Below are 16231 nucleotides of genomic sequence, written 5' to 3'. Positions count from 1 at the left end.
AAATTCTAAATGTCTCTAATGATGGCCATGTATTGGCAATCTGGAGAGTCACTTTTTAAAGTACTCAGCAGAGAAGGCCAGGATTACCATTATGTTCTAATGGTAAAAATATATGCAGATTACTGGTTACAAATAACAAGAAAATGCAACAGACTCATTACATAGGTTTATGATTTTATGGAATTATCAAGGGAAGTGAGAATTACATCATAAAAGAAATTATAAATTTTCTATATTTTTCTAGCTTTTTTTTTTCTGAACTTGCTTTCATATTTAAAATATGAAACTATGTATAGCCCCCTGCCCTACTCCCATCCAGACTTTAAATTAGATGCAAACTGTGTCTTGGAATTTTTGGAAGAAAATAAGTAATAAGTACATTCCTTTAGACATATGTCATGGTGAAGTTGTCAACTAATCAGGTACCCAGAAATAATTGGCTGTATATTAATAACATACCATTCAGTACATTCCTGTTCAATTTTTGAACCAACTGAGTAAGCTAATCCATGAAAACTACACGGGCAATTTTCCAAGGAGATGCAAGTCCCATTTTCCATTATGAGGCCTATTTAAGAAAAATATGTATCAAATACTCAAAAGAAATAACAAAGAATGTGTTGTTTGACTATAATAACTCAACCAACTTTTATCGAACACCCGCTCACACTAGGTGCTGAAAATATAATTCTTTTTACTTTTAAAGAGGTTACTGACAACCTGGTTCTATCTCAATCAGTAGCTACCTTATAAGGGTCTATTTTAGAAAAAAAATTAAATTAAATTAAATTTAAAATAAGGATCTATTTCAGTAATTTTAAATTTTCTTATCTCATGACTTGCCATCAAAAACTCAAGTTTCACTACACTGAATAAAGGCAACTAGACAGTATTTCCTTGCTTTTGAGGGAAGAAGAGAGAGAAGGAGAGAAAGAACATATATTCTTGGTTTAATTTCTGCTCATCTCAAAGTGAGAGATTTACACTATTGTCACACAGGTAATAAATATCAAGGTAGTGCTACTCAAAGGGCCAGTGATTGGAACAGCATTTGCTACCTCTCTCAGTAAAGCTTGTTGAGCCATAACGTAAATCAACCGTGTTACCAAGCACGTGTTTCACTCAGCTGACCTTGTTTTGGAGTAAGAATTCCTAGATAAGGAAGCATTGACTTATATTTTGGCACATGGATTTTTATTCTGGTTCAAATTCCTTATTGCATCATTGACTGGTAACAAATGGTTCAGGCCTGGCACTGATCTAAAGATTCTACTTTGAGTAGCACTGACAGACCAACAGACTGAGCTTAACAAATCTGATTCCAAGTAGTCCTCACTCATATCAGGTGAGGAAAAACACTTAACATTTCTGGGATTCTATTGTTTTTAATCTGTAAAAATGAAGGGGTTTGAGTAAATCCTCAGTGTTCTTTGTAAAGACCTATCAGTATAGCAGTCATTCCAAATTTGCTTATTTTCTGTATTTTAATTTTTAAAATTTTTTAAAATTTAAATCCAAGTTAGTTAACATATAGTGTAATAATGGTTTCAGGAGTAGAATTTAGTGACTCATCATTTGCATATAACACCCAGTGTTCATCCCAATGAGTGCCCTCCTTAATGCTCATCACCCATTTAGCCCATACAACCAACAAACACCCCTCCAGCAACCCTCAGTTTTTTCTGTTTTTAAAAGTCTCTTAGGGTTTGCCTCCCTCTCTGTTTTTATCTTATTTTTCCTTCCCTTCCTCATTCCTAATTTTAAATCTCACCTGTATCACTTGCTATGTTACTTGTAATTTCACATATTAAAACTACGTCAGGACTAAAATCCTATACTGCCAACATATGAAGGCTTTTTTTAACTTGCTTTCACCTTCAAAACATGAAAATATGCACAGTATTAAATATCCTTAAATATCCAAGAGAACAAAAGATTTGCCATGGTTAACTTCAGGACTCCAGATTCCAAATTTCCTGGGAAATTTACATAGTAGAAAAGCTGCCATTCTTCCTAATCACTTCAAGGATCAAATCCTACCAGGGTAGAAAATTGCAACAGCCCTATGTCCTGAGAGAGGACATTATGATATGATTCTTCAATCACTGGATACTAGTTTCCATGAGTACAGACACTGTTTCTCTCATGAAGTGCTTACCATCTGCGCAGTAACATCCATCAAGACAATGGAGATTGCTCCCAAGACACTGTTTCTCAAATGTGCAGGTTGGTGGGCAACAACTGATACAATCCCGATGGACGAAACTGTCATCACATTTATCAGCTAAAATGGGCAAACAGGGGAGCTATAAGTCAAATTTACTCACCTCTCTTTAAAAAAAAATAGTGTTTGGAAAAGTATGCAAGTTTACCACTGTTATTGGGTCAATGACAAATCCTTGTAAATCAGTAGTTTTGAGTCCTAGGGGCAGTTTTGAGTACTAGGATAAACTGGAAATTAACACAAATACACAGGGTTTAGAAAACAAGAAAACATACTACATGCTGGAAAGTCATCTCTCCAGTCTTGAATCGGGTAGCCAGCGTGGGAACAGGCTCTCGCGTACTCGGTGGCTGCACGACAATAGGTTTCATCATCATCAGTTCTGGAAAATGAAAAGACAGAGCCATCCACAGTCACACAGGAAATATTGGCAGAAACCACACCTTTGAGCTCCAGATCTCTAGAAATGTTGCGTACGTGTTGAATATTCTAGTATGAACTGATGTCAGCATGCACATACCATGTACGATTGGGCAGAAAACATATAAGCATGAGATCACAGCTCACAGGGCCTGAGTAAATTGTCTTCATCAAACTATTTCAATAATTTGGCCACTTTGCTTTTGGTTCAAAAGAGTACCTGTACTGGAAAAACTTTCTATTAAGACAATTTTTTTAATGTTTTTATTTATTTTTGAGAGAGAGACAGAGACAGAGACAGTGTGAGCAGGGGAGAGGCAAAGAGAGAGACACAGAATCCAAAGCAGGCTCCAGGCCCTGAACTGTCAGCCCAGAGCCTATTGCGAGGCTTGAACCCACAAACCACAACATCATGACCTGAACCGAAGTTGGACACTTAACCGAATGAGCCACCCAGGTGCCCCCCAAATTTTCTATTTTAATTATGACATTCTGCCCAGAATCTTTTTGTATGTATTGCTTTGCTCCCACACAAAACATCCCAGCCCTTTTGGGAAATAAATATTAAATATTTATTAATAAACATAAATTTATAAATTTACATCCATAAATCCCATTACCATAGATAAAATTCTATCACAACAAAAGCATCAAATATGAAAATTATTTCTAAGATACCATGCTCTTTATAGTCCACATGCTGCAATAAAACCAATACTAATAAAACTGCAGCACTTTTGAAAGATTGAATAAATAGCATTTAACTTAAGATATAAAAGATTTTCAATTCTTTCAAGTTTGAATTACTAAGGCTAGTTACTTTTATAATGTTGCCAAGAGTAAATAATCTCTCACTGTTTTCTTATAATAACCCTGGAAGCTCCCCAGACAAATATCAGAAGTCTGCCAATTCCCCAAACAGATTAACACAGCACCTATAAAATAAGCAAGGTTTACAATAAGGTAGTGGACTTGTTTTTCAATCCAAGTCAAGCTTAAGATTAAATAGTTACACATCTTACAAGATAATGACCTTAAGAATGTTGTATTTTGTGAACCTTCGCATTTTCAGTATCTCTATTGTAGAAGCCACCTGTCTCAAATTGCACTTATCCTGTGCTACTGTAATTGGAGTCATGCAGCTTATCTAGTCCAATTAATTGAGCTTTAGAAGGAAAAGGAGACTGAGCATATAAACTTCAAAAGCTCAGAAAATATTCTAAACCGCCAAACAAGAAAATTCTCTGAAAAACAGGGTAAGCTAAAATTGTTGAATTCCTGTAAAGGTAATAAGTTTCTGATTTACATTAAAATATGTGCATTGTTTCCTACAATTAATAGATGCTTTGAAAATTAAGAAAGTAACTGAATATTGGTTTCCCAACCCAACGCAACTATTATTAAAATAGCTACCATTTATTAAGTATCTGTGTTAACTCTAGGATCCATGCCATGCCCATTATATATGGCATCACACGAAAATTCACAATTGGGCAAGAAAGAAATTATTATTCCAGTGTGCTGAGGGGAAAATGAGCTTATTTGCTCCATTTTGGATGTTAACTTTAATAAGGAAAATGAGCATTAAATAATAATTGTTTCAAATCAATTGACTTTGGCATGACGAAGTTGAAAGCATTCCCTTGCTTCTAGGTTTAGCATTCTAAAAAGCAGAAAGAGGAGGGCATAAGTTCAGATGGCATTTCCTTTGTGGAACTGTGGAAGGCACTCCCTGATAAAACTCAGCAAACCTCTCCACATCTACTGCCCTTCACATTTAGAGCATGTGTCATTGCTGGAGGCCTGTTTCTGCCCCACCAGAATGTGAGTTCCTAGGACAGGGTCCATGTCTAAATGGTTTCTGTTTCTCCAAGATGTGGCACAATGCTCAGCTCAGAATTGATGCTAAGCAAGGTTTGTTGAATTGACTTCAATATACTATCATAATGCAAGCAGGAAATGAATTTGTGTTCAGCAGATTCCCAATGTTCTTCTTGTATAGGATCTTTGTGGTGCCATCCCCTACGGTAAGAAATGAAGAGACTCTCCTTCAGAAAAGAAAGGATGTAGGTAGGTCTAGACCTCAGTGAAGTATTGAGACAAGTAAAAGGCTAACTGGTAGCCTCTCACTACAATTTGTTCAAGGCCCACTTACTTGATTTATAATGCCCTTCTTTTGGTATTACATGACTGCTCTGTCCCCAAACTTGGCCTCTTCACCTCAAACATATCACTGGTGATACCAGTTGATTTCAACAGTAAAAGGCATTTCTCTATCCTGCTATTTTTATTTCCCTGGAGAAAGCAATTGGATTTCAAAACTTAAAGTCTACAGATATCAAAATTTCAAAAGACAAAAATGTTAAATCCTCAATGATGAAATTTCAGATGAAGTGAGTATAACAGAGATTGTATTTTTGTTTTGTTTTGTTGGGGTTTTTTTTGTCTCCAGAGCCTGCTTCTCTTCATTAGAACCCTCAAGTTTTTGCGAAGCATATGGCTGCCCAGTCAAGGACAATATTTCCCATCTGTCTTTGCATCTGTACATGGCTATGTATATGGCCATCTGTACATGGCTATGTTTCTAAGTTCTGACCAAAGGGTTAAAAGTATACATGAAACTTCCAGAACTCTTTCTTAAAAAAGCTGCCAACAGCCCTCTACTTCATTTTCTCCCTTCCTAAGTGCTAAACTATAGACGTGGGAGTGGTAAGCCAGTTCTGGCAGTGAAATTGAGGACAACACCCTAGGCCTTGTGGGATGACATAACAATAGCATCGCTGTGTCACTGGAAAATTCATGGTGTGGACACATGGTATGACCCCAGAATCGCTTACCAACTTGGACCTTTATATGGGAAACATATGTTTCAATTTAATTTATGCCACTGATACTTTGGCAACTGAAGCAACCAAACAATATCCTACCTAGTAAAGGGAAAATGACTTTCCTAGATCTGCCAAAATATTTCATCTCAGTCAACCTGAGAAGTGGATGCTAAAGATGATAATGCCCATGGCAAGTGAAAAGACTACTGGAGAATAGCCAAAGAATGAATCATGGTGGAATAAACACAATTTTTAATTCCATATACACAGCGAGGTTAAAACCATGGACCACCGATAAGATCCACAAAAAAGAGACTGAGAAAAAGAATAGAGATATAACAACACAGCACTTAAATAAAAAATAAAACCGAATAGGGAACAGAATGTGGTCAAATATTAAGTTAGGTCGGACCCCAATATTTAAGCAGAGAGGGAACTCTTTCAAAACTCCTGCAGTAGTTCATAAATCCCTAAAATTTAGAGGCTATACATATAAATAAAGATAAAACTGTATTCCACTCAAAATTAACAGGCATCCCAAATAAGTTTCACATCTGAAAAATATCATTATATTCATTATTTTATAGTAATCTCCATTTAATTAAAGTAGAGTAGTTGTAAATAAGACAATTTCATACTACTTCAACTTTCCCTCTTTGTTCTCACCTTTGCTAAACTTAAGCCTCAACAAGCTACAGGCTACAAGATGAGGTGTAAGTGGTTTTACTCAATCAAAAATTAGTCTAGTCTTTTACAACAAGTTCCCATGTATCATTTACACATCTTGAGATTCTTCAAAAAGTACAAATTTGGGGCGCCTGGGTGGCGCAGTCGGTTAAGCGTCCGACTTCCGCCAGGTCACGATCTCGCGGTCCGTGAGTTCGAGCCCCGCGTCAGGCTCTGGGCTGATGGCTCGGAGCCTGGAGCCTGTTTCCGATTCTGTGTCTCCCTCTCTCTCTGCCCCTCCCCCGTTCATGCTCTGTCTCTCTCTGTCCCAAAAATAAATAAAAAACGTTGAAAAAAAAAATTAAAAAAAAAAAAAAGTACAAATTTATTAAAATATCTTGAGATATTCTTCAACATTCAAGATGAACATTCAAAATCAAATACTCTTGGTAAATTTTTGAAAAACAATAGTAGAAAAGACTACAATAATAGATAATTTAGAGTGGGTTCTACATTGAGGAACATATTATGATGGGTCTCACCAAATTTGTTCCCTAGACAACCATCTAGTCTAGGTATTCTTAACCTGGGAGAAAATGTAAGAGTCGGGTGACCTTGGATGGGGTCAAGATTACATGTGTACTGTCACTAACCTCTAACTGAAATTTGGCATCAATTACTCATATAGACAACACATCACAATGTCCATAGCAATATCTGTGATTTTGTCAACAATATATCTCATACTTCACTTTTTAATGTTTTCATTTCTAATTATAATTGTTGCAGATATCTCAAAATATTTACTGAGATCATGTAAATGGTAGTTATAGTTAGACTTGAAATGTATGTAAAAACATATATCATAAATTCATTTCTTTTACTATTTTGATAACTCCATTTCAATACAGTTTCCTTTGTAATTTTGTGTGTTTGATTTTGTGCATTTCAAAACATTATTTTGAAAGACTCTGTTGGAATCTCTAAACTCTAAAAGCGATCAGTGGAACAAGCAACCTTTTAAAAATGCTTCTTTTTATGCTGCTTATATAAACCATTTAGATTGCATGTATTATCCAGCAAGCTTTTAATAGATGTTAGGCCAGTTTATGTTTTACATTTCCATGATGTTTTGTGAACTGCTGAGACGTCTAAGTTACAGAAGTGGTTTTTGCTTTTCTTTCTGGATAAAGAAATTTTAATTACAAATACTAATTATTTCACTTACTTGCAAAGATCATTAACACAGCTGGCAATATACAAATATGGATCAATATATTCATGGCAGCTCAAGAAAGGAAACTGCAACAATATCTGACACTTGAAGAAGATTGCCTGTGCAGAAAAAGATGGCAGTCGTCAGCACATGTTTAAGGATACGTGGGCACTCACGTTTTTTCTACTGATCTACTTGCAGGTGTCTCTGTTATTACCAGTTAACAGAAGGCAATTTACGCTCATAAGTTTTAACCAACATTTTCCTAACTACATATTTGCACAATGAGTACTGCTCCCATGAAACTCGTTACATTACTCTTTCTGAAATGTCTTCAAGTTGTTCCTGTTGCACTTACATTCCCTCAATTTAACCGTGTTTAAGTATGTAGCATCTGTACCAAAAAATGCTTAATATTCAATATACAAATACAATATGTGTGAATTATATCCAGCGTGCCCAAGCTCTTCACATCACATTTACCTCAAATGCTGGTATTCCACTGGAGCATGGATTTGGAAAATCTGAGGGTGTGGGCACACATTTGCTGTCATCTGGAATTTGCACCGACCAACTATTTGCAAACATAGCAATGTCTTCCGTATAGTCCTCTATTTCACACAAACACAGACACACAAAAATATGTGTGATAGCATCACTTTTCATAAACACAGTTCATCAACATAAACTTCCTGGTCAGAAAGTTAAACTCAGCCACTTTATCATTACCAATGATTGCCAATGATATTAGACTATAACATTACTTTAAGCTCCTGAATCTTGCCTCTGCGTAATGCTGGGGTAGTATCACTTTAGCGTAATAACAATACATTGAACAAAGCGTAAGTACCAAATAAAAGTGAGTAACATTGAAGAGCAAAAGCGAACATCATTTGAGCAACAAGAGGAGGGACTGAAAGTGCTCATCTTAATCCTGCTCCACGTTCAGACAAAGAATGAAACTAAAATCTCAAAGGCTTAGCAGAACCAAACACGGTAACATCTCGAAGCTCTAAGACAGCTGTCGGATGGGAACTTTAGGTTCCTCACCACTTAGACTTAAGCTGTCTACCACTGATGACGAGCTTCTGCACCACTAGAGTAAGAAATCTCAAGCCACATATTTGACTGCTCTCTCTCTCTCTCTCTCTCTCAGCATCTTCAAGAGAGGAACAGGTCTGCTTGCTACCACAAAGGGTTCGGGTTATTGTGGGAGGTCATCTACAAGAATACTTCATTCTCTTAGAATAAAATCCTAAACTTTGCTGTGGCCTGGAAGACTTTTATGATCTGGCCCCTGCGCTCCCCTGATTCCCCTCCTCCTACACCAACCCCACCCCCCACACACTCCTCTTGTCCCCTTCTCTCTTATTCCTGCTCAATCTACCCCAGTCACACTGGCCTCACACTGTTCTCCTTTTAAGCTCGTTCCCACTTTGCTCTTGCTTTTGCTCCCCATTCTTCAAAATTCTCTCCAATCTTCCCTCTGCTCTCTCCCTTACTTTATTTAGGTGTCTGTTTAATACGACCTCCTCAGAGACGCCTTCTCTGTCACATGATCTGGATTACCACTGAACACACACTGTTCTATTGCTCTTAATCTCCATTTACAACTTCTTGTTTTCATAGCTGCTATTGCTCCCAAAAATTTATATTTTAACTTGTCTCTATTTATTTTGTCTTCTTCTACATGGAGGGCAACAGTGTGTCAAAGCTTCCCCTTTGTTTAGCATCTGGCATGTAGTAGGTGCTCTAAATACATTTGCCAAATAAGTGAATGAATAAATAAAAGGGGGGTTGCAAAATTTAAATACATTATTAGATTATTATTTCAAGTTTATCTGGCCTACCACATTATCTCTGATACTGTTGAAAATGTTACACACTGAACCAAGCCTGGGCCTGATCTAATATACTTTTTGTTTTTTAAGCAGGAAAAACTGATGTTACTTTTAAGTAAATTTATAGTCACATTTCATTTCAAAGCATCATCATTTTTGAAAAATCTGCAGGGCCAAAAATACTAGCTAAAGTCCCACTGATTTTAATATCTATGCACAAATTTTAATGTAACTAGATAACCTGGACAGTCCCTTAGAGTTCACTTTAATACAGCTTATAACCACATATTTAGCTATTTTTATGACATTACATTAATAGAAGAGTCACGAAAGTTGGTTATTATGAGACCTTAAATCCATATCAATTGGTTTGCTGGAGGCCTGCAAAACTAAATTTAAAATGTTTCATGAAAAATATGCTACAAAGAATCTCTTGTCTGTATTGGAACACTTTCTAAGAGAGAAAATGAGGATTATTAATTACTATGTTGGGAAAAACAAGAGTAAACCAAGGCTTCTATTTTGATGTGTAGCTGCCTATAAACATGAATTATGGAAACAGAATCTCAACTAGACAATCAATTAAAATATTTCTATATCCACAGAAATTCTGAAAAGCCTCATTTCTTTGTGAAGTCATCCCTGAAGAATGAGTAGGACTGCAGGGGAAAATACAATTTTAATCACTGTTAAGAAACTACGCATTCAATGGCATTCAATCAAACCACCACAGTGCCTCTAAAGATTTATCTAATCAGCAAAGGACAGGCTGAGTTTCAAAAAAAAATACTAGGCATGTTAAAGCTAAACGTAATACAGCTTATCTGCAGACATTTTCTTGCATTATTACAGAATGGGAGAAAATCAGAGGGCAGGTGCTAGTCACATCCTTATCAATTACTGGTGTTAGTTTTTTTAATACTCCACTTTACACTGGGCACCAAATAAAACTTTGTACAAAAAAGCTGAAATCTCTCTTTAGGCTCTTCCTACATACTTTCCAGGGTCCTTCTTGCCTTCTGTCAATTCAGCCATAATTCAGCTCAATTGCCTTCTGTCAGTCTTCTCCCCGCTATAATCTGTGAACACTTTGGTTCAGGCTGCCCCGGGTATCTCACTGAGAGCAACCACTTTATGTTCCAGGTTATCAAAGTCTGTCTGACCCTTAAGTAAGGTCCTAACTGGAGTCTCTCTGCCTCTAGCAAGAGCAGATGCTATTTTTCTATCCTCACCTCTATACCAGTTCCTCAGATGTCCCAGGAGAAGTTGCCCATAGCTGTCTTTTCTAACACTGAGAACTGAATTGAATATTATTTTCTTCATGAAGCTTTGATACAGAAGACAAAGAAATCAATAATGGCCATCCGACTGGTGTGGCCTGAGTCCAAAACCCTACTTCCTAATATAGTCTCAAGATGCCAAGTCTGTGAATCCTCTCATTCTATGTATCCAACAGGATGCAGAATCGCATGTCAAGATGATCTCAACCCTGCACATGTGTATATGGTGCTCGCAGACTTTTGAACACTTACACTTACATTTTCTCATTTGATCCTCACAGGCTAAGAAGTTCTTGGAGTCATTATTATTATCTTTACACATGAGGAAACTGACACCATGGAACCCTAGTAAATTAGTAAACTAGCCCCAGTGATGCATTATCCATCTCGGGTAAAATGTCTGCATTTTAGCAAGGGCCTCTTAAAGCAATGTTAATCAAACACTTTCCTATTAGCTCCATTCTAGGCTTACTGAGAACACTTGGAGATGATTGTAAATTCACTAAAATGTATTCGGCGTTAACTATGTGGCAGCCACTGCATTAAATATTTTGCATGGATTATCTCATTTAATCCTTGTAACTCTAATGCTATCATTGTACCATTAAACTGAGATGATTTAATATGTGACAAAGCAGGACTTGAATCCCACAATCTGACTCCAGAACTCACACTCTAAGCAGGACTTTCACTGTCTCTTAAAACACAACATATGGGTGAAACTTCTTTATGAATTTTATTATAAAACAAAAAAAGTATGATATACATAGCACTTTTACAGATTAAAAGTCAATTTCTCAAACATTTATCTAAGCCTGGGGTTGGAAGCCAGTCAGATCTGTAAACCAACACTGACAATATCATTTACCAGCTGTGTTACATTGGGCACATCACCTTGTGCCCTCATTGTAAAGTTAAGAAAATACCAACAGTCTTATAGGATGGTGTAAGGGTTGGAAATAATATAGCTACATGCTCCTATTAACTGTTATTGTAAATAGTATCAAGGAATATTATTGTTATTGCTGACAAAACAGCCCCCATTTTTAATGACTCACTGAAATTAGTTTCATGACTTAGAATAAATAAAGATATGTACATCATCATACATGATAAAAAAATTTTTCCAAGTTTTTATTCAACTTTTATAAACTCTGTTCACATTATTATTTTTTTAATTATTATTTGGTAGTCAATGAATTAATTTCTATGAAGACTTGATGCAAAATCTTTTGTCTAAAAGTAAGTAAGTGTGTCTCAAATGGGTTTGCATTACTAAAATATAAACCCAGAGAAGGGAGGAGTCTTTGTTTTCTTCACTGATGTATCCCAAGCTCCTGTAACAGTGCTTGACACAAAGTAAATACCCAATTAATATTTGTTACATGAGTTAGACTTCTATCTTAATTTAGCAAATTAACTAATTTATGGAGGCATTACAATTCCAGACTTCAAGCTATAATCACCAAGACAGTATGATACTGACACAAAAACAGACACATGGATAAGTGGAACAGAATAGAGAACCCAGAAATGGACCCATAAAAGTCTGGCCAACTAATCATCAACAAAGCAGGAAAGAATAGCCAATGGAAAAAATTCTCTTCAGCAAATGGTGCTGGGAAAACTGGACAGCCACATGCAGAAGAATGAAACTGGACCACTTCCTCACACCATACACAAAAATCAACTCAAAATGGATGAAAGACCTAAATGTAAGACAGGAAACCATCAAAATCCCAGAGAAGAAAACAGGCAACAACCTGTTTGACCTCAGCCACAGCAATTTCTTACTAGACATGTCTCCAGAGGCAAGGGAAACAAAAGCAAATGAACTATTGCAACCTCATCAAGATAAAAAGCTTCTGCACAGAGAAGGAAACAATCAACAAAACTAAAAGGCAACTGATGGGTTGGGAGAAAATATTTGCGAATGACACATCAGATAAAGGGTTAGTATCCAAAATCTATAAAGAATTTATCAAACTCAACACTCAAAAATCAAATAATCTAGTGAAGAAATAGGCAAAAGACATAAACAGACTTTCCCAAAAAAGACATACAGATGGCTAACAGACACAAGAAAAGATGTTCAATATCACTCATTATCAGGGAAATACAAATCAAAACCACAATAAGACACCACTTCACACCAGTCAGAATAGCTAAAATTAGCAACACAGTAAACAACAGATGTTGGTGAGGATACGGGGGAAGGGGAACCCCCTTCACTGTTGGTGGGAATGCCAACTGGTGAGGCCCACCTAGAGAACAGCATAGAGGTTCCTCAAAAAATTAAAAATAAAACTACCCTACAATGCAGCAATTGTACTTATCCAAAGGATACAAAAATGCTGATTCAAAGGAGCATGTTCACCCCAATGTTTATAGCACAGCTATCAACAATAGCCAAATTATGGAAAGAGACCAAATGTACACTGACTGATGAATGGATTAAGAAGAAAGACAAATATCATATGATTTCACTCGTATGCGGAATTTGAGAAACACAACAGATGAACACAGGGGATAGGAAGGAAAAATAAGATAAAAACACAGAGGGAAGCAAACCATAAGAGACTCTTAAATACAGAGAACAAACTGAGGGTTGCTGGAGGGGAGGTGGGCTGGGGGATGGGCTAAGTGGGTGATGGGCATTAGGGAGGGCACTTGTTGAGATGAGCACTGGGTGTTATATGTGAGTGATGAATCACTGGGTTCTGCTTCTGAAACCAATACTACACTGTATGTTAAGTAACTTGAATTTAAATAAATAATTTTTTAAAAATTATTAGGAAATGAAAAAAATGTAAACTACCTTATGGATTTCAAGAATGACACATATATATTTTCCTATTCAAGCTTCACTTAAAATCACTAGAGCAGACAAGCGATAGCTACCAGTTTTACCTAACCGAGGACAAGTTGCACCCTTCTGTATACAAATAGCTGGCTCAGTGAAGGAAGAAGACCTCAGAAGTACCCCACATTTCTTCCACTCCACTTACCTTGCTGAATGATGAAATCATCAGATTGAATGTCATTGTAGTTTCCACATAAGCCACATGATTTCCCTTTATGCTCCTGAGACAGTTTGAGGTAAATTCCAGATATTCCGTCCCAAGCCAATGAAAAACCAAAGGAGGTTTTCACCAGAATATAGTCAGCTAGTTTCTCAATGAAAACCTGCCCAATAGTCTCAGGCAATGTTAAACTTGAAAAATAGAACAAAGGCAAGTTAAGCATTATGATGAGGAATCCATTATGGATGACCTATTTCCACACTGATAAAGATTTTACACATATAACTGAATGCTTCTTTCAACCAACCGAAAATACATTTTTGCTAAATATCAGTGATTTTATAAATCTGTAAAATAACTTTATTTAAACCAATGAGAGCTTAAATATATTTATTTTTTACTAGAGAGTTCAAGATAATCTAAAAATGCTGCCCAACAATTTTGAAGTAAGGACAAACAATGGTGAAAATATGGAAACACACGGAGCTCTGATTTTGTTTAATTTTCTTTTAAACTTGGCTGTAAGGAACTAAGAGCTTCTATCTCCAAACCAGGACCTTGGTGTAAGTCGCTGTTTTCCAAAAGAAAAATTTATGGGCATGATCAATTATAATTTACATATTTAATACTGTAAAGTTCATTATTGGGAATATAAAATACTTTGTCATATGGTATTGCATAAGGGTTATATTCATAATTTTAAATTGGATATAATTAGACCTCTTTAAACAAGGGTCACATTGAATATTTAAACTCCTAATCCAATGTCTAGTCTTTTCACTTTTCACAACCATGTACACATAGAAAGGATGTGGGGAAAATGACAGAACTGAAGAAAACTGAGCAACGGATGCTTTAAAAGCACAGTAAGTCACCTAAAATACTTTTGAAAGGTGACTGGACTCCTTCCACAAATATTACAGAAAAGAGCAAGTGCTAATAATTAAGAAAATGGAAGGAGGGGTGCCTGGGTGGCCAAGTCAATTCAGCATCCAACTCCTGATTTCAGCTCAGGTCATGATCCCAGGGTCATGAGACTGAGACCTGCATCAGGCTCGTCACTGAACATGGAGCCTGCTTAAGATTTTCCCTCTCTCTCTCTCTCTTACTCTCGCTCTCTCTCTCGCTCTCTCTCCCCCCCCCCAACCCTGCTCTTCTCCCTACTTGCACTCTCTCTCTCTCTCTCAAAAAAAAAAGGGAAGGAAAAAGTCATTTTTACTAAAATAGTCATGCTAGTTGAGACTTATAACCTGTAAGATGAGTGAGGAAGGAGGTTAGTAGGTATATCCACACATTTCTCTCAAAGGCTTCAAACTGGTGAGAGTTCCTTCCCAGAAAGAGCAAGTCCCATCGAACAAAAACCGTAAAACCAAACCTACTCGCTAACAAAGTGACAGTCCCTAAAGAAACCATTCAAAATATCTGTAACTGCTTGTACAGAGCTGTTTGCAAATAGTTTTTTATGGAGAATTAGTTATAAGAATAGGAAAATAACTAAACTTTACATTGGATAATAAATAAGACTCTAGTTAACTACAACCCTAATCTATTCTTATTAAAAATTATAAGAATGAGGGGCGCCTGGGTGGCTCAATTGGTTAAGCCTTTGACTTCGGCTCAGGTCATAATGTCACAGTTGGTGAGTTCGAGCCCTGCATCCATCTCTGTGCTGACAGGTCAGAGCCTGGAGCCTGCTCTGGATTCTGTGTCTCCCTCTCTCCCTCTGTCCCTCCCCCATTCACGCTCTGTCTCTCTTTCTCTCAAAAATAAGTAAACATTAAAAAATATAAATTATAAGCACAAGAAATTCATATTAAATTCACAGTAAAAGTCAGTATGAATAATATTGTTTAAGTTTGCAAGCTTATAAAAGCCATACTTGAAAAAAGTGAATCATGTTTTATAAAAGTATTTCATAGCTATAGGATGTTAAATGTATGGAGATAGAGTGGCTCGGTTGTGAGTATTTTTTGGTTTGATCATTTGTCATTTGATTCTTTCACATAAAACTTGATGAAATATACAATTTTTAAAAATAAAAGATTCCTAACTGTAATTACCCAGCTGTCTATAACATAAAAGAATGCCACTAGAGATGGAGAATAATAGTAAAAATTAGATAATCTCCCATAAAATTAAGAAAAACTCCGTGCAACCTAGTCAGGAAACATTCACAATGCAAACGAAAATGAATGTACAAATTAATGCTGAAAATTATTCATGGGTTTACATGTACCAACACCCTTCATTTCACAGGTGAAAGAACCAAAGTCCAGAACCTTACAGGGTTGATTTGATTTGATTTTGACAAATATTTCCCTAACACCTGTTTTGAATTAGGCCCTAGGCCAGATGCAGCATTATTATAAGCAACTTAGTCAAATAATAAGAAAATCATCCTCTTCCCATCATACAAATCATATAAATGCAATCTCTCTTACAAATGGAAATCCTCAAAGAAATATTTTCTCGAGATTTAACAAAGTTAGTATTCCTGAAAACCTACTTGAATGGCGTTTTTTTTTTTTTATGTTTATTTATTTTTGAGAGAGAGAGTGAGACAGAGTGTGAGTGGGGGAAGGCCAGAGAGAGGGAGACACAGAATCGGAAGCAGGCTCCAGGCTCTGAGCTGTCAGCACAGAGCCCAACGTGGGGCTCGAACTCATGGACAGTGAGATCATGACCTGAGCTGAAGTCGGACACCCAACCGACTGAGCCACCCAGACGCCCCCT

The 16231-nt window shown here is 36.6% G+C and overlaps 1 protein-coding gene across 1 annotated transcript in view; it reads right to left on the bottom strand.

Moving 5' to 3' along the window:
* The window catches only part of OTOGL (otogelin like), a 160402-nt gene that overhangs the window by 105455 nt on the left and 38716 nt on the right, over positions 1-16231 (bottom strand). Inside the window, exons 9-14 of the mRNA XM_042947249.1 lie at positions 13484-13689; positions 7838-7965; positions 7367-7473; positions 2500-2606; positions 2159-2284; positions 460-568 (exon numbers count right to left, since the gene is read on the bottom strand). Of these exons, the coding sequence (XP_042803183.1) occupies positions 460-568; positions 2159-2284; positions 2500-2606; positions 7367-7473; positions 7838-7965; positions 13484-13689 (783 nt within the window). The remainder of the gene's footprint in view (positions 1-459; positions 569-2158; positions 2285-2499; positions 2607-7366; positions 7474-7837; positions 7966-13483; positions 13690-16231) is intronic.

This window comes from Panthera leo, chromosome B4 (assembly GCF_018350215.1).
Source record: "Panthera leo isolate Ple1 chromosome B4, P.leo_Ple1_pat1.1, whole genome shotgun sequence".
Taxonomy (NCBI): Eukaryota; Metazoa; Chordata; class Mammalia; order Carnivora; family Felidae; genus Panthera; species Panthera leo.
Note: the sequence above shows the minus strand (reverse complement) of the source record. Positions and strands in the feature narration are given on the sequence as shown.